This window comes from Spermophilus citellus (genome assembly GCF_964194105.1).
Source record: "Spermophilus citellus genome assembly, chromosome: 17".
Taxonomy (NCBI): domain Eukaryota; kingdom Metazoa; phylum Chordata; class Mammalia; order Rodentia; family Sciuridae; genus Spermophilus; species Spermophilus citellus.
In genome coordinates this window covers 24,347,270-24,371,310 of record NC_138199.1, presented here as the reverse complement: position 1 = coordinate 24,371,310, position 24,041 = coordinate 24,347,270, and the positions used below count along the sequence as shown (strand labels likewise).

General features: G+C 51.0%; 1 protein-coding gene across 2 annotated transcripts in view; it reads right to left on the bottom strand.

The window, feature by feature from the left end:
- The window catches only part of WSCD1 (WSC domain containing 1), a 46,433-nt gene extending 34,093 nt beyond the window's left edge, over positions 1-12,340 (bottom strand). The window contains exons 1-2 of one of the 2 annotated variants that reach the window (XM_081270194.1): positions 12,285-12,340; positions 1,219-1,920 (exon numbers count right to left, since the gene is read on the bottom strand). In XM_081270194.1, coding sequence (XP_081126320.1) covers positions 1,219-1,636 — 418 coding nt within the window. In that variant the 5' untranslated portion in view covers positions 1,637-1,920; positions 12,285-12,340. Of the gene's footprint in view, positions 1-1,218; positions 1,921-10,870; positions 11,181-12,284 lie in introns of those variants that run through there. The other variant, XM_081270193.1, reaches the window with a different exon arrangement.
- Positions 12,341-24,041: the final 11,701 nt, after the last annotated feature.

Below are 24,041 nucleotides of genomic sequence, written 5' to 3'. Positions count from 1 at the left end.
TCTTCTTGTGACTTAGGGCACAGGACCAAATGAGGAGGTGACAGGAATGCTGAGGAACTGACTGAGCCCAGTCACCATTCAAGAGCAACTTCGGCACTTACTGGGTACTCACCAAGCACCCAACAATTGACTGAGCCCTGCACAGACAATCTGCATAACTCAGTGTCTCCAGGTGGGAAACCCAGCCTTGTAACCACGGCCAATCCTGCTGTGCCTCCCCTGTCTCTCAGGCCTGCTGCTTCCAGGTCACCATGAGCTGTGTGATCTATTCTGACTCCAGACCCTTCCGAGCTGGTCAAGCTCTGGTTGCCCAGTAGTAACCTGCTCAGTAATGCACCTTTATGGCTGCTTCTCTTCTTGGTCTCTTTCCCACTCTCCCACTAGTGTTTGCTGGGATCACACCCCAAATCTACTGTGTGCATCTGAATCCTGGTCTCAGGGTTTGCTTCCAGGGAACCCAAGCAAAGAGAATGACCTTGGTAGACTTAATGAACTTCCCTGTGCCTCAATTTCTTCATCAGAACATTTGGAGATAATTCTAGTATCTATACATAGTAGATATACAGATGCACAGGAAACACTATATAAATTAGTTTTACTAAATAGCAAAAGCTGCGAGTGAGAGGGCCAAAGGATATACTGGGCCCCCTCTCTTAGTGGCTCTTGGCTGAAGCATGCATCAAAATGACCCCAGAGAGAGAGTGCTGATACATGGATGGCCGGCCTCACTGAGTGTGGGAATACTTGAGCATCTGCACTGGGAACGGATTTCCAGGTGCCTGGTGCTGCAGGCGTGGGACCTGCTGCTCTATACTAACACGGGCAATCCTCACAATAAACCTGGGGTGGGTGTCTATCTCCATTTCAAGGGGGATCCAGAGAAGTTAAGTTGATCTGCCCAAGGTCACCCAGCAAGGTACAACTGAGCCAATAGAGAAAGTTATTCTGAACCGAGAGTTGGAGCTTTGGGTTCACACATCTCGACCTTGAGCCCTATGAAATCCCTGCTGGTGAGTGAGCTAAATGCTAAAGGACTTCACATCACAGCTCCTCTCTGTCTCGGGCTCTGCAGGAGTAAAGGAGGGATCGGGGAAGCCCATAAGCCAGAAGGACCTATTTCTCCAGCTGCCTTAGCGACAGAGAAAGGGAACATCAAACCTGGGAGCCTGAGCAGGGCTCCTGGGAAAGGCCCCCCAAGATTCTCTGCTGAGCACCTACCTCTGCTGAGCGCGGCCGGCCTGGGGGCCTCGGGGCCTAGGGTGGGCGACCCCTGGTGGTGAAACCAGCGGCGCCGCAGCTGGCGCAGCTCGGTGTTGCGGTTCCTCCGGGGCCAGCGCAGGGGGACCGGCGGCGACCGAGCCAGGGGACTCCGCAGCGCGTCCTCGTGGAGCAGCGGATCCGGGCTGACACGGGGATCGCGCAGGGCTCTGCCGTCGGGCAAGCCCACGCCCAGCGCCACGGTGGCCACCGGCAGGGCCTGCAGTGTGCCTGGCGCCCGGGGGCCCGGTGGGAGGGCCACTCGGGCCCGCTGCAGGAGCAGCAGGCTGCCGGTCATCAAGTAGGCGGCCGTGAGGAAGAAGAGCAGGAACTGCGTTCTGCGGAGAAACTTCTGGAGTCGGAAGAAAGGTTTGGCCATGCCCCTGGGCAGCTGGGCTCCCGGTTGGGGCCTGGGGACGGCTCCTAGCGCGCGGGCAGGAGGGAGGCTGGAGCCTCCGGAGGCGTCATCCTCGCATCCTGGCTCCCAGCACCTGCCCGTGCTCTCCTGGGGCTACGGTTTCTGCACCATTTCCAGCAGGTGTTCAAATGGCGCCATCACTTATCTCCAGCAGCCACAGGGCCCCGAGGCTGCAGCTTCTGTGCGGATGGCACCATCTTCCCCATCCCTGAGCGCTACCAACCCTCCTCTCCTGGCTTGGAAACCTGGAAAAATGGAGAAAGGGCACTCAGATACAATAGGAGGATCTGCCACCACCTTCCCTGGGGTCCAGGATACCCCCAACCCTGGGATTGACTTATCAAAAGGGCTGTGGGTATGGCAGAAACCCTGGACAGAGGGGTTCAGACCTCAGCTCTGCCACTGGCCAGCTGTGTGATTGCTTAACCTCTCTGGGTCTCAGCTTCCTCCTCTGTGAAATGGGGATACACTCTGCTCTTGAGGAGCAGCGAAGATCCAGAGATAATAGCAGTAGCAATAAACAGCAGGAGGAAACAGAACAGCGGCTTTTTACTGAGTCCTTGCGTGCCAAGCACTCGGCAAAATTCATTGTGCATTATCTCATTTAACCTTGCATCCATCCAATAGAGGGGATATTGTAACATCCTCACTTTACAGGTGAGGAAATGGGCAAATAGAGCAGAGCAATTTTCCTAAAGTCACACAGTCGGCAAACACAAGCGCCAAGCCTTTGATCAGTCTCTATTCAGATCCTATCCCCTCAACTACTACACTGTCCAACCTGTGATGAGACACCGTCATATAAAGTGCACCTAGCCTGGGTAGGTGCATACAGCAGGTACTCAATACATGCATGCATTCAGCTGACTTCCAGGGGTGCGATGGGACTGTGAACTATGTTCTGGAAGAGCTCCTGCAGAGCTGGTCACTGCCTTTCACAAAGAAGGGGCCCCAGGGGAGGGAGTGTGTTTCAGTTGGCTTCCTTCCAGGGCCAAAGGGCGGGGACAGCACCAGAGGCCAGGGCACGGGGTGTGGAGAAGGTGGAAGGGCCTTTGAGCAGCCCTCCATGGTGCCTTCCACTCCCAGGGACAAGGGCCCTCCCGAAGGGCTTTGATTCCCTTGGCGGTGCCTCTGAAGTGCTCTGTTAGGGTTGGCCGAGGGCTCTGCAGCTGCCCAGCCAGGCTGGGCTGCGTGTGAGGAAGGCCCTTAGCACAAGGACAGGCTTGTCCCAGAAGAAAGGCCCCCAGAAGCCTGACTAAGCCACTGCCCATAACTAACATGGCCTGGGACTCCTGCCAGGTCCGCCAGGGCCCCTCAATGGCCTATCTGTGTGCCTGGGACAGTCAGCCGGTGTGAGCAGAGAGACATTGTCTGGGCTCCAAGGCCTGCATTCCAGGCCCCAGGAGGCTGGGGGCTCAGGGAAACTTCAAAGGGGCCCAGACCAGCCTGGCCCTTCCTGATGGAGTGGTGAGGGCTGCCAGATTGGGGTAATCAGCAAATGGAGGTGGGATCAGCCCTGAGTCAGGAAGCCATTCCCATGGCCCCAGAGCCTTTCCTTTCTCTGTAAGCTGGTGCGTCTGCCAGGCCCACCCCACCCAGTCTCTCTCGTCAGATTTGTAAAACCAGAGAGAAAATCCCCCCAAATCCTGACTGATCTCTCTGCCTCCAGCTTTGGCCCCTCCAATCCATCTTCCACAAGGCCGCCAGGGTGATCCTCCTAACTCGCAAATCTCATCATGGCACTCCCCTGCTTAAAACCCCTTTCAATAGCTCCCGAGGCTTTGGGGATAAACTCCAAGCTCCTTAGCATGACACACAAGGCCCCCTTCGTGATCCAGCCTGTCCAGCCTCATCTTCTGCCAAGCCTTTTTCTTCCACTTCTGCTTCCCCATCTCACACACACACACACACACACACACACACACACACAATCACCTTCAAGCAGAGCCTCAGTAGCCACAGCACACCGAGCCCCAGTGCCTTTGCACATGCCGCCTGTTTTCTCTTCCCTCTATGTCTGGAGAATCCCTGCATTTTCCCAGGGATCAGCCCAGATGTCACCTCCTCCAAGCAGCTTTCCCTGCGCATCACCCACCTACCGGTAGAGTTTCTTTGGTCTTCTCACAGCCTGTGCTGACCCCTATCCCAGTACTCACCATCCTGTGACAATTAGCATTGTTCCTGTCCTATTTATTTTTGTAACTCTGGTCCCCAGCCAGAAGCCTGGCACAGTGTAACTGCTCAGTGATCCTGTTTATGAATACAATTTTTATACTAAGCAAGAAGCCAGATGAATGGATAGACTACCAGAAACCTGTTCCTGTAGGATCCTGGAGCAGTCTAAGCTCACATTCCACCTACCCAGAGCCAGAGATGAAGGCTGAAAGGTGGGAGAGACGGAATGTTGCGTGGGTCATCAAAGGACGCAACTTTGCAGAGTTGAGGTCACATGCATATGAACTAGAGTACCTGAGCCTTTTATCTGATATAATGCCACAGACAGGGCTTTCCAGATGTGTTTGCAAAAGGTTCTGGTGAAAGGAGGTTGGGATCACTGAAAAATCCCACACAACTAAAATAAAAGGCGAGAGGTGGTACCTTGGCCGTGGAGAGGAAGTTCCTGGGGCGATGGAGCAGAAAAGTGGCAATGGCTCTACGATTCAAATTCTGAAGGCCAGGTACGGCATGAACTGCACGTGCATTTTAGAGGTAGGATTTGGATACAGGGCACTAAGTAGGACTGGGGTGCTGTGGGGCCCCAGAACTAATCAGGATTCACTCTCACTCAGTTCCCCAAGACCCTACAACGCCTTCCCTGGCACACCCCCACCCCACAGGGTCTCCCCCTGGCCTGGGGAAGAGGCTTCTGGGCACTATGAGGTGGACAGGGTGCTTGCTAAAGGTGGGCTGTGAAGATGTTCTGCCCAAAGCATCAGAAACTTGTTCCCTTATCCCTGACTTCAGCCATCCTTGACCAACAATATTTGCCAATGGTCCCTCACTCTGCCACGCTCACCTCTCCACAGGGATACAGCCCCTTCAGACACGGATCATGCCTAATAGACCTCCACACCCCCAAACCCCAACTCACAGCTAGCAGGGCAGTGATGGTAAATGTTTGTTGAGTGACTTACTTCCAAAGAGGGGGGCTCACAGGTGAGCCACAGTGAAACCAGCAGATACCTGGGCAAGTGTCTGGCCACTGCCTGTCTGCATCAGGCCCGGGAGGCTATAGGCGGTGCCCAGTGCATCCCAGAGCCATCGGGCCCTCCGGGGGAGCACACCTACCATGGGCAAATCATTGCCCAGGACAGGGCCTCAGGCTTCTCATTTGTTCAACGGGGTATTGCTATGGGACTGAAGGAGGGGAGTGGATGTGACACTTCTGTTACCTACGGACTATGTAATGCTCTGGTTATGAATGCAAAAGAGGTGAACAAGGCCAGGCTTGGTGGCACATGCCTGCAATCTCAGTGGCTCAGGAGGCTGAGACAGGAGGATCACGAGTTCAAAGCCAGCCCCAGCAATGGTGAGATGCTAAGCAACTCAGTGAGACCCTGTCTCTAAATAAAATACAAAATAGGGCTGGGGATGTGGCTCAGTGGTCGAGTGCCCCTGAGTTCAGTCCCCAGTACCAAAAAAAAAAAAAAAAAAAAAGGCAAACAAGGAGCATTGGAGGACAGGCCTATAGCAGCTCTGTCACCGGCAGAATCAGTCTCAAGTAGCAGGCAATCTCCTTGTTAGCCCCCTGCTCCCTGAGATGGGCCCGATATCCCACTCTAGCTTGAAGCTGATCTCAGCTAAGACTGCCGTTAGCAACCGCTTTATTTCTCAATGCCATCACTTATGAAGCCCTTGCAGCATTAATAAATAGGCTACATGGGTTGTGTACTTCACCGGCACCATCTCGTTTCCTCCCTGCCGCTTGCCAAGACAGAGGCTCTGCTTCCCCACATTTGAGAGCTCAGATCTGTCCCTGAATGTCAACCAGGTGAAGCTCAGTGCCTAAGGGCAGTCATTCAGGGCCAGCCTACAGGCCCAGCCCACCCACTCCCAGAACCTACCTGGCTACCACTGAGCTCCCTGCCTGTTTTCTCCCCCTCGGTCCTGGCTTTGCCCAGGCAAGATTTATTCTTGAAAGGAGTTTAGTGTGCCTCCGTCAGCACCTTTTTGAAATCATGCCAGGCCAAAGCTCCTGGAGATGATGCGACACATGGCATCTCCTGAGCCAAACCTTCCAGACACAGCCATGTGGGTAAGTGTTCCAGCCTTCTGGGACTGGCTGAGAGACAGCCTCAGAGTCTCTCCCCTCTTCTGGAAGTCTCCATCCTTCTTCCCCAAGGCCCGCCTTCCAGGTGCACTCCCGTTTGTAACCATGCAAAGTGCTTCAGTAGGAGGTTGGTGGGTTCTCTCCAACTCCCCCCCACTGCTCAGCCCCGCTGGGAAGGGACATCCAGAATGGACGAAAATGCACACTTGCCATCCCATTAGTGTCTTCTAGAGGTCTCAGGTTACTCAAGCATGGCCTAAGGAGGGACACCCTGAGCAAGTGGGTCTCCTTCCTGAGCCCCAAGAAGGAGGAGGTGAGGGACAGGTGTTGGGGATACCTACCTCCCAGTTAAGCTGGGAGTTAGAGACTGAGGGGTGGCAGCAGGAAGAGAAGACAGCACAAGAGTCAGTCTCTGCAGCTGGCTGACCAGTGGCCACTGGAGTTCAGGCATGTGACCACCTCTCCTTTCAACTGTCTGCCCAGAGATGACACTCCTGACACTCCCGCTCCCCCTGAGGGATCTCAGCCATGGTGGCCACTGCAGCAATGCTCAGAGCTCTTAAGACTCAGAGCTCTGAGCAGGACAGGGACACTGAAGACAAAGAACATGGCCCAGCCTGTTGTTCTTCACACAAGAAAATGGGCACCCATGTCCCAACAGCTCAGAGTCCCCAGCCTCAGTGACCAGCAGCCAGGGAGTCTTCAGCCTTGGGACCTCAGTAAAGCCATGTATGGGAGCCTCCAGCTGGGTTCAGGGGCCCTTGGTTACTTTCCCCTCTCCATCCCCTGCCTCAGCACCTGCTCAAGCTCACTGCCTGTCATCAGACCTCATCTCCTCTCTAAGAGACTGTCCCCTTCCAGCAGCCTAAGAAAATGATCTTTCTGATACAAAGATCATACTGCTACTGCCTATAGTGGGTGCCCCGGGCTTGAATGAACAAATCTAAGCTCCTTAGCCCAGTATTCAGTGGCCTTCCCTGACTATTCCTTCTAGAACCCTGTGTCCCAACCAGTGTTGTGTCCCTGGCCAGGTACCACCTGCCTCCCCCCAACCTCCTCCTCCCTGGGACCCAGATTTTCTGAGTCCCACCTGCTCTAGGCTCCTGCTTCCTGCCTAAGAAGCTTCAAGCCCTTTTAAGCATGCTCTCCCCATAGCCACCTCTGACTGTGCCTCATCTCAGAGCTCTGAAATACTTTCTAGCCACCAAGGCTCAGCCCCCATGCCACCTCTTCCATGAGGCTCCCCTGGTCCCCAGAGCAAAGCCATTCCCCAGTGCTGATGGTGAGCTGGATACTGCCCTGTGCCTGGGTTTTTGTGTTCTCCCTTGAGTTAGGCTTCCTGCTGTCATCCCAACTTCCTCCCCATCCTGCCAGACCCTTGCAGGCACAGAGGTGCCTCTGTCCTCTGTGTATGAAGCCCTCACTCCAGGGTCCACACCCCTGGGTCTTAAAGGCTGAGAAAAGGAACAAGGAACCTATTAAATATAAACCTGCTGGACCCTGGAAAGGAACAAGTTCTGGGAAACGGAAATGGCGTGGGGTCCCTGTCTTTGAAGAGGCAAATCTTTGATCTTCTGAACTTTAAAACTTAAAAAGAAAGGGTTCAAAATTTTTTAAAATGTTGCTTTAAAAAGATGCAAAACATAGTAGTCAATAAGTGTAACCACTCCTCATGTTGTATAGATATCAAACATCAAGTTGCACCCCCCTTAGTGTATACAGTTATGCTTTGTCAATCACAAATAATAAAAACATAAAAATAAATTATAGTAAGGCCCAAACGTTTAATGCCAACTTGGAAAACCCCTCCAGTAAACCTACTGCTGAAGTTCATATAAATAATAAATATTTTATACCACACTAAAGAGCGCAAGGTACTTTCATGTACTATCAAGTGCGTTGAATGAATGAGCAGAACAGTAAATGAGTAATCCTCCTATAAACTTACAAAGTTATTATATTATGAATTAGGATCCCCTTTATATAGATGCAGAATCTGAGACAGAAAGCAAACCAATTAATTGAAACAAAGAAACAGCTTTTGCTAGACTGAACTCAAGTTTTCCGGTTCCAAGTGTGTGGTATGATCTGCTGGATCATAGGGCCTTCATTTGCTCAATACCAGATGGGGAGACTTCCAAGCACCGTGGTAGTGGCTGACAATGGTTATGGGGGCTGGGGACTGGCATTTGTTTCCCTGTTTGGGTTGATCGATTTGGAGTTCAGTCCACTCTTCAAACCAGCAATCATAATCTCTTCTGAACTATTGCTGAACTATTCCTTTAATAGTATCTTAATTTATTCATTTGTGTTTATTCATTTCTTCCACCTGGTGGTGAGTCCTTAAAGACTGTCTATCTCGGAGGGTAGCAGGTAAACAGGTGTTTGAGTGACTTGGATCAATATGGACCAGGGAATGGAACACTGAGTCAAAGTCAGGCTTGCCCTTCTCTGGCTCCATTCTCACCCCTGGGATAGGGGCTTGTGCTGTTGAATGGGGGCCAAGAAACCCTGGGCATTCCTGTCCTCAGAAGCCCCCTATCCTCTCATGCCAAGGGGGTTCACATCCCCAGGACTTTCTAAGGAAAGGGAAGCCAAATGGAGGGAAGGAGGTCTCAACACCCACCAAGAGGTGCACCGTATTGTATGGCTTACAAAATAAATCCAGCTCATTCCTTCACACACTTCTCACAGTCATGCAAGGAGACGGTGTGCACAAGTAGAGCTCCTCCCTGACCACATTCCCCTCAAAGTGGCACACCTGTGATAATTTTGTAGGCCATAAATCAACATGGTGATTATAAAAGCCGAGAGGAGGAAGGATTAGGGGAAGCAATGAGAAGGTGAAACTATGAGGCCCAGGGAGAAGATAGTGGAAGGCCATGCTCACCCACTCCTTCCCCAAATGAGCAGCGACAGCCTCTAGCCCAGCCTGGCCCCAGATATTAGGACCCAGCTCTGGCCCTGCTGTTTCTCAGGATTACCACTCACATTTTATGGATAAAGCCCTAAAGGCATAAACTCGGAGCTGCCCCAAAGTCCTTGGACTTGAACTCTTTGAAGCTCCAGGGGGAGGATCTGATCTCAACAAGACTGACCAGGGTCGAAGCCAGATGAGAATGTCCACAAAGAGAAATACACCTTCTTGAGAGGCTAGACTCTGTCTGGGCCTGGAGGCTCTGAATTTGGAGGCTCTCAGTCACATTTTTAAGCTGACTCTACAAGGAACCCAGCTCTGCGAATCACTGACTTGCTCTGCAGTGCTTGGGCTGAACCAGCTGGGCTGGAGACTCAGGCTTAACAGGAGGCCAACTGGTGACCCATAACATCCCCTCTGCCTGGTGAGATCAGCCTTCTGCTCAATCTAGGCTTTTCTTCACTTCTGATCAGATGGGCAGCAGGCCACAAGATAGCACCATTGAGAGCTCCATCACCCACTGAAAAGAAGGACCCCCTCACCCCCAAAATAAGGTCTTCCAGAGGAGCTGTGGGAACCATCCTGTTGAGATCTGAAGGGTGCAGCTGCAGATGAGGGCCAAGAGGCTTCTGGTGGGGAAGATGAGGCAGTCAGGCTCAGCCCACCAGCCTGGTGGCCTGCCAAGTTAGCTTCAGCCACTGCACTCTGGAAAGGTCCTGCTCTTCTTTACAGAAACCCTGAGTTCCTGCAGCCCTCAAAGCACCTTCTCCACACAACTGTCACAGGCCATGCTGACTGTGTGTGGTGGTGGTGGTGGGGAGCATGCTTAGGAGAAATAAATGTCTTCCTACCCCAAAGAAACCGTCCCTCTGCCCTCCTCTAGCACTTGCAGCCAAGTAGTGGGAGGCTGCAGTCAGAGTAGGGCCAGCCAGCTTGAGGCCTCCTCTAATTCTTTAACTACCCACTAGCCCTCACTTCCTGTGTCGGATAACCCAGTAATTCTCTGGAGAAAATGCCCCTACTCCTGATCCCAACCATGGGTCCCAACATGGGTTGGCCCAAATGCCTCCCTCTTCCAGCAACAGGAGGATTGCTAGCATCTAGGGTCACAGAAGTACAGTGGAGTCCTGAGTCTGTCCATTTGGGAGCATCTGGGACCCCAAGAATGATCAGAGACTGGATCACAGGGCAGGGCTGTGGGGCCAAAACCCCTACATCAGCCCTCCTAGGAGTCAGAAGAAGGGCCAGAGGTCCCAGTCCCTGCCCCCACCTCCCCACCAGTGAGCCAGCCACGACCAGGTATCTTCTGTGGGGCTCATATGCTCAAGTAAAGCAGTCATGGGGGTTATCCTGAGACAGGTGATCCAAACCAGGGATGCTTCTGAGTATCAAAGAAAAACGGAATAAACAGCGTCCAGTCGTGAGTCTCCGTCCACACCTAGGAAGATGCAAAGCTCTCTGCTGGGTAATTTTCCGGACAAAATACATACGTTTCGATTGATTTTTGCCTTTGCTTGGGTCTCTGTTCAAGTTCACCAAGAAACGGGGCTGGGGGCGGGGGGGGGGGGGGAGAGACCTCCGCTGACCGGAAGCCTGGCTTGGTAGCGGAATGAGAGGGAGCTGCTTCTGCTGAACGTCCACGACTAGGAGGGAGACAGTGCGCACCCCAAATCTTGCCCTTGCCCCCTCCCTGGGCCCGAACCCCGGAGCCCTCCTGGGAAACGGACGGTCTCTTCGGACCCTGGCGGGGGACCCGGCTTGTGCAACTGGCTAAAGCACCACGGGCTCAGCCCGATTGTTTCCCAGCGCTCCCCACACACGCACACGCTCCCGCTCCCCAGCCCCCTGGAAAGGCACCCTGCGAAAACCCGCCCCGAAGCCCGAGCAGGTGCAGCCCCGGCGCGCTCCCAGCCCGGGCTACAAAAACTTGTTTGCCCACGGCTGGGGGAAATCCGACTTGCAGCCCGCGCGGGGGTCCCGGCTGAGGCACCCGGGAGATAGGACTCACCCCGCGATCGCCGCCGGCTGGGGCGTCCGCACCGCCGGCCACGCGCCCGCCTCCCGGGGCGCAGAGTCCGCAGCCCCGCAGTGCCCGGAGCAGAGGCGCCCCTGGCGCCCGCACGCCCCCGGCGCCCGCTGCAAGCTGACCGACTTCTCCCGGCACGGCACGGCCCCGCCGCTCAGCAATCCGGAGCTGCGGCTGTCCCGGCTAAGCCGCCGCGGAGCGGGCGACGGAGCGGGCGTGCGGGCGCGGAGCTCGTTGCGGGCGCGGAGCGGGCGGCAGGCGGCGAGCGGGCGAGCGGGCGCCCGGCTCTGCACATGCTCACTCGCGCGGCCCGGGGACAGCGGCCGGCCGCCGCCGGGTCCTAGAGGCGCCGGCGCTTGTGCCTGCCGCTCAGCTCGCAGGAGGGGTCTTGGTTTCGCGGGCTGGGGTCCACACCTGCCCTGGCCCGCGAGATAAGCACACGCTGCGAGCCACACACGCCACTGCCAAGCAAAGACCCTGACACTCACTGATACATACACACTCAGCCACAGCCTTGCGTTGGAGCCTCTGTTGGCTCTAATACACACATCACGGTGCTCACACCACACACACACACACACACACACACACACACACACAAACACACTGTGCACCGTCACCCAGAGGAGAACGCCCCCACAACTCACTCAGATGCAGACACGGTGACAGACACACACCATCGGATACAAATACACACTGAATCACGGCTTCACAGATAGATACACTGACACCCACACTCACACATACGCACACACTCTGGGCTCTGCTCCACTCACACAGAAACAAGCTAGGACACTGTAACAGGCGTGCACACACACATAGAATCGCGCAGTTTGTAGTGCTCTCTTACAAATACACAGAGTCAGGCACAAGCTGGATCACTATCCCATGCAGAGCTGGACACTGATCACCACATCTACAGGCATAGACACGGGCACAGACCCACACAAACACTCAGAAACAAGCACATGCTACAACACACCCTCCCACAGAATCTGAAAAAGTCCCACACAGAATGATAGCCCCACAGACAAATCACTGACACCATCTGCCTATGCGTTCAGGGCTCTGCCATTAGCTTATTATTACACTGCCCCACACTGACACACAGTGACAGACCCACTCACTCCTTGATATAGTTACCCACAGAAGCAATGCCACACACTGAATGGAGTCCATTAGGAGACGCACTTGTATAGAGGGACATACTGGGCACTGCCTCACAGACACACAGATACGGACAGATGTGGAACACTCCCATAGTTCTTTAGACAACCTTCTCTTCAGATAAAGGCTGGATCCACTCTTAAGGAATTACCCCCATTAAGGAGTCCCCCACGGCTCCCCAGAACCCTCAAGTCACAGCACCAGCTATACCAGTGGGCCCAGATCTCACCCAGGGCGGGCTGTTTAGAGGCTCGCAGAGTCTGAGGACAGTAGAGGTAGAGAAGCAGGTGGCGGGGCTCTAACTCCGCGCTTCCTGAAAGGGAGTTTCATGCCTCCAACTCCCACTAGGGGCAGAGCTGCTCAGCCAGGCTTAGAGCAGGCTTTCAACAGGTGCAGGGCAGCAGGAGAGGATTAGATGGGACTAGTGGGAGCTGGCTTGGTGCAGATCAGTGACATCCAGAGAAGGAAGAGACTGCTGAAGTTTGCACAGCTAATCAAGCCAAATCCAGAATTAGAACAGTGTCCATGGCCTGGGAATGAAGGTTTTCTGGAGTCTTTGGAGGACCTGGGTGAGGACACAGTGACAAATTCTATGCTATCCCAACATTCCAGGCTTGCAGAAATGTACACACCCCTCCCCGCCATAAGTATCCATATCCTTTACAGACAAATTTGTATCACTGTAATCAATAACACTAACTGCTTTATAACACTTTTTGGGTTTTCAAAGCCCTCTCTATGACCAGCTACATAATTTGCAGGGCCCAGTGCAAAATAAAAATGTGGGCTCCATGTTCAAAAATTATCATGAATTTCAAGAGATGAAACTGCAGTCTCCTGTGCCTTGCAAAGTCTCATGCCTATGAAGCCAGCCCTGGCCATTTTATTCCCATTGTTCCACTTAAAACTCCCAATAAACTGTCTTGGTGTATCCACTTAACAGATGAAACTCTTGACACCCAAAGTTAGATGATGGCCCGAGGCTTGCATCAAAGACAGCCCAGGGGAACTGAAGCCCAGTTTCTCTGGGAGGTCAGATGCAGCCCCACAGCTGCTACTTGGGCGAGGAGACCACCTTGGACAGCTACCTGGGCCATAGGACTCAAGCTGAGGAGTTCATGGGTTTGCCACCAGGGAAAGAGAGAAGTCTCAAGGGCAGAACCTGATGTCCCACTGCACCTGCATTGCAAAGTCCTCCAGTGAAGCACCTGCACAGACCTCTGTGTGGAAGACAGGTAGGTGTACCTGCTGACTGTAAGGAGGGATGTTGAGAGAGGAGACACATGAAGGGACCCATGGGGTATTGAGAAAGGAAAGGCAGCTTAGGTGTCAAAATGGTAAGGAGCATTTCAGCATTGGGATGAATCCCTCTTCCCTAGCAATGGTGACAGGTAAGAGGGTGTGAGGGTGTCAGGGCCAGGCCTGATAACAGAGTTGCTCCCAAGCCACACCAACTCCCTGACCCCATCTCTTCTCCACATAGCCAGGACTATTGGTAATCATTTGCATATTACCCCTGTCCATATCCCAAAAGCACTTATGGGAAGAGATTCTAATGTCACCAGGGCTTCTACAGTGGTCCCACCATGGTGCTGATGTATGTCCAGTTACAAATGGGTAATGTACCCCTCACTGCCTTCCCGGCAAGTCTGGGTCTAAGAATCAGATGGGTATGATCTTACCTCGCGTCCATCTCTCTGTTTGGCTCTTGACTTCATCATCTCATCTCTTCGTGGACCTTGATCATTGGATCTCAAGAATTTACACTACCTCCTAACTTTAGGTCATCTGCTGGCTGGCCTGCCCATCTTCCTTCCTTCCTTCCTTCCTTCCTTCCTTCCTTCCTTCCTTCCTTCCTTCCTTCCATCCTTCCTTCCCTCCTTCCTTTCTTCCGGCCATCCTTCCATCTATTCACTGAGCAAGCACCCACTGTGTGTCATATTTTGCCACAAACATAGGAGACTCTTGATGGGAAGAACCAGAACCCTTAAGGAGTTCCCAGGGTAGAGAACTGGTCATAAAACAGATCCAAAGTCTGAGCTGATGAGTGCATAAATAAAACAGCATCTGCCACAGAGCAAGCACATATTTTAGTAAATATTACATGGAGGGGTTCTTCCAAAGGCTTTGATGAAATCCAGATGTCTCATACATTGCAAAGTCCTCTTACCTGTCACCATTGCTAGGGAAGAGGGATTCATCCCAATGCTGATCCACCAGGCTCAGGGTACCTTCTCTTTCTCTAAATGCCACCTCCCCAAGGGGCCTTCCCTGACATTCCAGCTACAGCACCCACCCTGCTGTCCAGTTCTCAGTCCTCATGACACTTGTCCCCCCACCAGCACCTTGTGCATATACTTGTTTATTGTCTGTCTTCTCCTCCTCAGTCCTCTGAGCCCCCACATAGCCAGGGAACTTTCCTTCTCATTTAGAGCTATATCCTTAGTGCTAAGCTTATTCTTGGCACATAGGCATGCTCACTAAACATTTATTAAATAAATAATTGATTTTTAAGATGCAGTGTGTCTAGCATGAAATATTTTTAATGAACCCAGGCAGGTTCCCAATGGATCCCATGTTTCTTTTCAAGAACTCCAAAGTCTGCTTGCTCTTGCTCTGGTCACAAAATAGATCCCTGTTGTATGGAGCCCTCATCTTATTGTCCATAGGATTCTATCAGCCACCGGGTGACCCTGAAGGAGAGTGTGGGTTCACTGCACAGCATCGCCCTATCCCCCCTGCCAGGGACTTGTGGTGGGGTGAAGAAGCACGTGGCCCATCAGCATGTGGAGTGGGGCTGCATGTGAGCACCTCCATCTTTACCCACACAGCTCTTGTCCTGCAGGGTAACACAGACTTGACCATCCTAGAATATTCTGGGAGGTTACTTTTCACTCTGTGTGTCATCTGAGCATCCATCATTCAGAGACCAAGAGAACCTTTGGCAGCGTCTCAGAAGGGGAGCAACTCTTTGATGTCTGCTCCATGCAGTCAGACCTGAGGCTGGGTTCAGCGCTTTGCTGGGCTGTGTATTTACTTGCTCTCTCCTGTGAGTGCTGCAGCGACTTAAATATGCCTCTGTAAAGATGCCAGTGACACAGATGGTAATTGCAACCCCCTACTGAGCTGGGCCTGCAGACACCAAGGTGATGATGATGGGGGGTGTGAAGCAGAGCAGAGAATCTGTACCTACCTGGGATAGCAGAAACTCCCTGAGCACTGGACTGATCTGGGAGCGGCTGGACTCCAGAAGCATGGGCCAGAGGCACTCAGAAAGTATTAGGAATTTAGAGGCAGAGGCATAAGGTGGGGGGGCAGGGGGGAAGCAGTGAAGAAATCTGAGTTTCTTTTTTAACCAAACCTGGCTAGGCTGTGTGGCCTCATGCAAAATTTACTTACCATAATCCTGGGTTGCCTCTCTGTCAAATGGTCAGTTTGATCACTCTGGAAGAGCTTCTTTAAGGGAGGCAGGAGAATAAGAGGAAAGTGCTTTGGGGGTCCAGTCTGTTTCTCTGGTTGGGCAAATTATGCCATTTCTCCCAGGGGCAGTTTTGTTTTTGTTTGTTTGGGTTTGGGGAGTTTTTGGTCTTGTTTTGCTTTTCCTGCCTGCTAATACAAGGTCCATTCTGCAGTCCATGAATCAAGGTTCAACTTTCAAGTCTGATTATTTAACAAACACTTTTTTTGTAAGACTATAGCCACCATAGATAGTGATTCCTCTGATGGATCTGGGCAAAGTGAATTGAAAACCTTCTGGAATAGATTTGTTATTCTAGATATCACAAAGAACATTTGTGATTCAGGGGGAAAGGTCAAAATATTAACACTAACAAGAGTTTGGAAGAAGTTGAATCCAACCCTCATGGGTGATTTTGAGAGGGGTTCAAGACTTCATGGAAGAAGTAACTGCAGATTTGGTGGAAATAGCAAGAATTAGAAGGTGTGACTGAATTGCCACAATCTCATGATAAAACTTGAACAGATGAGGAGCCGCTTCTTGGGGATGAACAAAGATAATGGTTTCTTGAGACAGAACCTACCGTGGTGAAGATGCTGTGAATGTTATTGAAATGACAACGAAGGATTTAGAATGTTACATAAGCTCAGCCGATAAAGCAGGGTTTGAGAGGATGGAGTCCCGTTTTGGAAGAAGTTCTACTGTGGATAAAATGCTTGCAATCTGTACCCAGTGGAAAAATGAGAATTCATACCCCATTTGAATCAAATGTATGATATGTCAAGATTATTGTATTGTCTTGAGCAACTAATAAAAAAATGCTAAGATGTCATTTCTAACATCCTTGCAAAATAGGGAAAGTGTTTCATTTCCAGGGCTGTTTTTAGCACAGAGATTGTAATAAACAATGACCATGATCTAGCCCTGGCATAGGGTCTGACATGGCAGGTGGCTAGAATAAGGGTTGTTGTACTGGGAATTGTAACTGCCCGATCCCCCACCACTGCCATTGGCACCAACTTGGCAATTGGCTGGGACTGAGGAACAGAAAGCTTTGAAGAACGGCCAAGTGTGCAGAACTGTGTTGGGGTAGATGTGAAGCCCGTGGAGTCAGCCATCGGCGGGAAGGGGTGAGGGGGGGCAAGTAAGCCATGGTGCAGAGGGACGGCAGAAGAGGCCCCTGCTATGTTCCCTCTGCCAACCTGTGTGCACCAGCTGGCAGACACAGATGAGGGCAAAGCACCTCATCTTTGCCCCATTTTTATGAATTTCTCTGTTCGTCACTCATCCAAGACCTTGAACTTGAAAGTCATCTAAATCGAGCTACGGGAGAACCTCAAGTGTATACATAGCATTTATACAAGCATGGGTTCACTTAAATAAACTTTTCACGTTGGAATAAACTTAAATTTGCAGACAAGTTGCAAAGAGAACAGCATTCTCATTAGTTTTCCCCATGGGTAACATCTTATGGTACTTTTGTCAAAACCAAGACATTGGCTGACATTGGTACACTGCCGTTAATTACACTCTAGACAGAAGGTGTGTCTCTTCTGGTCTGTGGAGGTTTCTTATTTCTTCCCTTGCTTTTCATGACTTTGACAGTCTCAAGAAGCACTGGCCAGATAGAATGTCCAGTAGGCTCAAACTAGAGGACTTTTTGAAACTGGTAGCATCACGCGACTACAGATGCTGTCTCTCAGGGAGTGAGACCCATTGGCTGACCTCCAGGGAGGGAGAGCTGGTTGATATCCCAAGGAAAGGCAGAGGGTGGGGGAGAAGCTGCCGTGGTAGAAATTCCAACAGAATGGGGGCTGGCCGATGGCTAGTGGTTGAAAGAAAATTCTGGAAAAAATTCAGTGGCAAGTTTAAATGTGCTTCTGAAAGATTACCGGAGGCGCACCTGGTACACAAGGGCCGCTCATTTTTACCTGGGCTGTTCCTCATCCTAGGGGTCTTGAGGGCACAGGAAGGGTTACTTTGAGAGATGGTTGGCTTTTCCTCAGCCTCCACCTGCCCCTTCACCCTAGATGGAAAGGTTCATCCATTTAAAAGCCACTCCCCCCTCCCTTACGTCAAAAACAGCACATTGGTGTCAGTGTGCACAATAAATGTGCCATAAATGTTCTTTTCAAGGCAAATTGATCCTTTGTTTAGAAATGCTTTTAAGTAAGAAAAACAGTTTTAGTCCGATCTAATTCCTTTCCTTACTCTTTCTTTCTGAAGATCTCGATCAGGGCACCTAAATTCAGCTGTCTTATTCTTTATGTCACTTTGGGATTATAAGGTGACAAGCTAACCCTCAAGGGGCAGAGCACAAAGCACAAGGAAGCCTGAGTCCTCCATGGCAGCCCTGAGCTGCTGTCCCAATGGAAGTACAGCGTTTTCTGAACACTTATCAGAAAATAAGGCGTTTTTGTATAGGGGAAAAAATCCTACTCACCTGGGTGCCTCCATGTGATTTTTTTTTTCCGCTACAAATTTCCCTCCAATATTCAGCATAGGACCCGTAGATTCCTGACAAATGTCTGCTGACCAAGTGCATGGAACCCTTCAGAAGTCATACTTCCATATGGGGGTATTCTGCCTTCTGGAAGGATCAGTGTGCAAGCAAATGGATGATAAGAGGTAGATGAAAGGACCAGGTTTTGTGCAGATGGGCAGAAGGGGTGATGAGTACCCAGAGGCTGGATGGGCAAGAGCAGGTGTGAATATATAGACCGTGTGCCGAGAGAACAAAGAGCTTGTTGGTCTTCACAATTGCTGATACCCATCACCTAAAAGAGAGTCTGCAGCCAGCAGATCCTCAATAACTATTGACTGATTGAATTAATGACTGGATTCATAGCAAAGAAGCAAGTGTGGGTGGATGAATGAGGAGATAAAGGAGAAAATGGGTGACACGTGGATGGGTAGACTTCTGGGTGAATGGATAGGTGAATACTGGGGTATCATATTCATTTCCTGTTACTGCATAAGAAATTACCACAATCTTAGTGGCTTAAAATGACTCACATTTATTATCTGAGTCCCTGTACACCAGAATTCTGTGCATAGCTTAACTGGGTCTTCTGCTCAGGGACTCATCCGGCTGCAGGTGAAGATCAGCAGAGCTGCTTTCTCATGTGGAGTCTCCACTGGGAAGAATCAGTTTGGATTTTTTGCAGAACTCATTTCTTTCTTTTTTTTAAGGTTATGTTTATTTTATTTTATTTTATTTATTGGTTGTTCACAACATTACAAAGCTCTTGACATATCATATTTCATACATTAGATTGAAGTGGGTTATGAACTCCAAAATTTTACCCCAAATGCAGATTGCAGAATCACGTGGGTTACACATCCACAATTTTACATAATGCCCTATTAGTAACTGTTGTATTCTGCTACCTTTCCTATCCCCTACTATCCCCCCTCCCCTTCCCTCCCATCTTCTCTCTCTACCCCATCTACTGTAATTCATTTCTCTCCTTGTTTATTTTCCCATTCCCCTCACAACCTCTTGTATGTAATTTTGTATAGCAATGAGGGTCTCCCTTCATTTCCATGCAATTTCCCTTTTCTCTCCCTTTCCCTCCCATCTCATGTCTCGGTTTAAAGTTAATCTTTTCTTCCTGCTCTTCCTCCCTACTCTGTTCATAGTTGCTCTCATTATATCAAAGAAGACATTTGGTATTTGTTTTTTAGGGATTGGCTGGCTTCACTAAGCATAATCTGCTCTAGTGCCATCCATTTCCCTGCAAATTCCATGATTTTGTCATTTTTTAGTGCTGCGTAATATTCCATGGTGTATAAATGCCACATTTTTTTTATCCATTCATCTATTGAAGGGCATCTGGGTTGGTTCCACAGTCTAGCTATTGTGAATTGTGCTGCTATGAACATCAATGTGGCAGTATCCCTGTAGCATGCTCTTTTAAGGTCTTCAGGGAATAGTCCGAGAAGGGCAATAGCAGGGTCAAATGGTGGTTCCATTCCCAGCTTTCCCAGGAATCTCCAAACTGCTTTCCAAATTGGCCGCACCAATTTGCATCCCACCAGCAATGTACAAGTGTACCCTTTTCTCCACATCCTCGCCAGCACTTGTTGTTGTTTGACTTCATAGTGGCTGCCAATCTTACTGGAGTGAGATGGTATCTTAGGGTGGTTTTGATTTGCATTTCTCTGACTTGCAGAACTCATTTCCATTCAGCTGGATGACTGACACCCTGGTTCCTTACTAATTAGTGACTGGGAGGCCACCTTCAGTTCCTAGAAGTCATCCACAGTTCCCTGCAACAGGGCTACATTCACAGGAATGGCATCTTATCACATTTGCCTATTTTCCTGGTAAGAAGCAAGCCACAGGTTCCCCTGCCTGCATTCAAGGGGAACACTGATTTCTTAATGGTGGGCTGATTGGGGACACCCAGAGGGGTGTTCCACACAGAATTTAAAGATCCTCTTTTGACACTGCCAACTTCTTTAAGGCCCCTATCTCACCTGCTCTTCCACAGCCCACCCAAGAGAGCAACGTTCCTCTTGTGTACCCTGAGCACCCACCTCACAGCTTTTGGCAGAAAATGCCGGGATATCAAAAGGAGTGGCAGGAGCATGGCCCTGTCCTTCAGCATGCCTTGTCTCTGAGCTTCAAATAGCACCTAGATTTCCCAGAATGTCCCTGGCTCCTCAGTTGGGTATTTGGAGTCTGCCCTGAGCAGAGAGCCTTCCAGATGCCCACCATCTTCATCCAACCTCATAGGCCTAGTTCTATTTTGAGTTCTGCACACAGTGTGTCCACACATCAGTGCAGCTGCAGGCCAAGCACCTCCTACCTCTCTCTCCAATGATCCTCTTCCCTGTGCCTCCTAACCCCCACCTCTAGAGAATTGCTCTTCCAAGTCTCCAATTTCACTGATGAGGCTGACGCGTTCATAACCCTCCTCACCCCTCACCTTAGGTCTGTCTGTGTCTTTAGACTTCCTGTGTCCCTCTCCCCCTCCAAAAAGAATCTTTCCCAGACATTCCAGACCCTGCTTCTTCCCTCCTTCCTCTGTCCAGCCATTTGTGTCACAATCTGTCCCTCCTTTCCCCTGACCCCTGCTCTTCCTTGCATCTCCACATTATGGAGGCCTTCCACCAGTACACCTGTCCCTGTGACCACCCACTCCTCTTCCTCCTCATCTGCAACATCTAGTCATGCTCTGGCCGCCTTCATTCCTTCCACTACCTCCAAGTCTGCCCCTCACCTGCACCACTTGCTTGAAAGAGCTCCTCCCAATGTCAGCGACGCGACGACGTTCTGACTGCCAATTTCAGAGGCCACCTCTCCGTCCCTATCTGACCCACCTCTGTGGTCCATTCCTCACTCTACAGCCCCAGAAGCCTCCAATCTCCTTGCCTTCCCTCCTCCTCTCAGCTCACTATCTCACTCACAGCCTCCTCCTTTTCCTGTCCCACACCTTAAACCAGATGTTCCTGGAAGTTCTGTCCCCAGACCTCATTTATTCTTGTTCTCCTTCTCTAGATCCTGCCTCTTCTCTGTTTGACCTCTGACTTTAGCCCCAGATGTCTTTTCAATAGCTCCCCATGGATGGCTTCTGAGCATTTGTCAGTCACCTGATAACATATCTCCCTTTCCCATCCCTGAGCATCTTCTGCCCCAAATCCTACCTCCCTTGGTTCTCCCATCCATCAAGGACCTGAGCTAGACATGTGGGTGTTGTTGGTCTTTGGATTTCCCTCTCTCTTACCTCAGCTCACCTCATTGCAAACCCTCAACCACTCCACACCCCTAAATTCTGTTCAGATGGCTCTCTTCTCTTCCATCCTGACCACCTCTCAACTGGTCCAGATTGTCCCCCACAGCCCTGCTCTTCCAGCCCAGCCCTAGCCTGTCTGACATTCATGGATGTGGTCTTAAACAGCTCTCCTTATGTCCCTTCATGATGTTCTCACTGCCTGCAACTTAGCTGCTTTCCAAGGGCATGGCTCAGGAAACATGTGGCCCATGGTTCAGGGTCCCTTCTCTCTTTATTCATCTGCTCTGTCCCTATCTGGGATTATGTGTGGAAGGGGACATATTCCCTGCACCTGGGAGACACAGCATTTGAGTGCCTGCCAGAATGGAGAATTGTGGGGGAGGTTAGTGGGTGAGGACTGTGGTGGAGGGCAGGCAGGAAACCCCGGGGGCACAGAAATTGTCCCTACCTTCAGAAGGGCCCTGAATACCACGCTTTCCTCAGGGCAGGCAGCTCAGAAGAGCCCATAATGTGATTTAGAGGACCAGGAGTAGAGTTTAAGAACACTTTGAAGTAGAATCCAGGAGTGGATGGAGAAGACCGCTCTGGGGTGAGGAAGGTCTGGGATGTTTCAGCCAAGTCTAGAGAGAAATCACACTTGGAATGCTTAGGTGACACAGGAGTGGGACTGGAGGCATGTTAGGAAACCCTAAGGGCCACTGAAAGTCTTTCACCAATGGACAGGAGCTGAGAGCTGGACAAGGGAGGGTGGTGGATCCTGACCATCACTCAGGGGCTTGCCTGCCTGTTGCCATAGCAACCAGGGCTGGGGAGCGTGGAGAAGCATATTTTAACTTCTCTCTCGGAGTTTGATCCTCAGAATCTCAGGCTGAGTTTGGAACAAATAGCTGGGGTTACTTATTTCCCCCTTTAGGTCCCCTGGTGAGGAAGCAGTATCAGCACCTGCCTATCCTCCTGTCCCCCCTCCTAGCTAACAAAAGCCTGGATTGTGGGGCCTTGCACCCCTCTTGGTTCCTCACACCTGAGGGATGACAGGGCTCAGGTGTGCATCAGGCTCTCTGACCAACCTCCATCCAGTTCCAACCAAGCTGTGAGGAGCAGAAAAATGGGAAGTGACAGCAAGTGCCAGGAGTCACTAAGTCTCTGTCACCTCGATTTCCAGGCAGACAGAACTGGCTCCAAGTGAATACGGCATTCAGCGACACCCTTGTCTCTGTGGGATCCACCTGAGACAAGTGAGGCTTTGCCCTCGAGTCTCCTCTCTGCCTCTGTGAGCCCTGTGATACTCCTACCCCCACTTATCCCTATCGTCCTTCCCCACGCCTACAGGTTCAGCTGACTCCTGGGTCCTGAACCCCAGGCCCCTGGGTCCAGTCACAGCTCCCCATTACCCAGGCCCATCTTCCACATCTCATCAGAACCATTATTTCTCTTCCATAAAGACAGAGCTGGTTCCTCTGCAGGCAAACCACAAGCACCTCTTTACCCACCTTGAGGAATGTCTCCTCGGAATAAACAACTCTGTTCGTTGCTTTTTTAAAGATAACCTTTAAAAGGTTTGCTTACAATAACATCTGACGATTATGGGGTCAGACTCCCAGGAATAATGAATTACTCCATCTGTGTTCAATTTCTTGGTATCCTTTTATTTTCACCAACAGATTGAGGGGGTTTCAGGCTACTGCACCACTTTTTGAAATCATCTGCCCATTGGCCTGCTTGTTACATGACAGACTTGGGAAGGAATCGTTCCAGAGGGGAAAAAATTTGAGAAAAATCCTTTCATCTTGTATGTAGGCACTTAAGGCATCTCCCCGAGTCACCCCATTCCTTTGGATTCTTCAAGACCCCACAAGATTAGGTACAAACTCCCTCCCCAGGCCCTGCCACATCCAATCAAATTCACCATCTATATTTTGTCCGCTTTGCTGAAAACATTACCCTCAGTCCCTGGATTACATTCTCTGACTCCCCCAGACTGAGTTAGATGGTTCCCAATCCAATCACAGACACATATAAGCACACACATATTCACATACTAGCACACACACAGGCACACATACCTACACGAGGTCACGTGCACATGTATGCACCCACAGGCACATGAACACACATAAATGCACACATACACGCTGAGGCTGTTCAGTGGTTTGAACATCCACCGACACACATGCACACACACACGCACACACACACAGGTGCATCCATGTGCACATGTAGAGTGTGCACGCGCGTACACACAGATACCCGCATGCATTTTGGTTTAGGTGTTTGTTTTCATCATGATCCTGAGGGACATGACCTGGTACTTACAAAAGTGTCTTTGGATCCTCTGAAACTGGCCTTTCCCTCCTCAGCTCAACTCCTGGCCCAACGAGAGATTAGTAGTACGGTCAGTAGTCAAGAAGAGTGGCCCTCGTGCTGACTTGGCCTCGGCTCCAGTGCAGGACAGCGGCCAGGTCCTTGCCCCTCTCTGAGGTTGAGGGTCTCCCATAGATCAGGGATGTGGACCATCTAGGACCCCCCACGGCCATCTCCCAATCCACGCAGCCCAGGAGGCAGCAGGCTCTCTGTGTCTGGCGGGGGGCAGCTGGGCGACCACTCTATAGCTCCCGGCTGCCGTCGGCATAGTCTCTCAGCCCAGCTTATTTACGATGCTTTTAGCTCCAAGCGGACCTATTTCCGAACTCCTCTCCCAGACATAAATTACCCTAAAGGGCTGATTTGTATCACTGTGGTTGGACAATGCCTAACCAGAAAGCACTGCTGCCGCTCAACAGTTTCAATC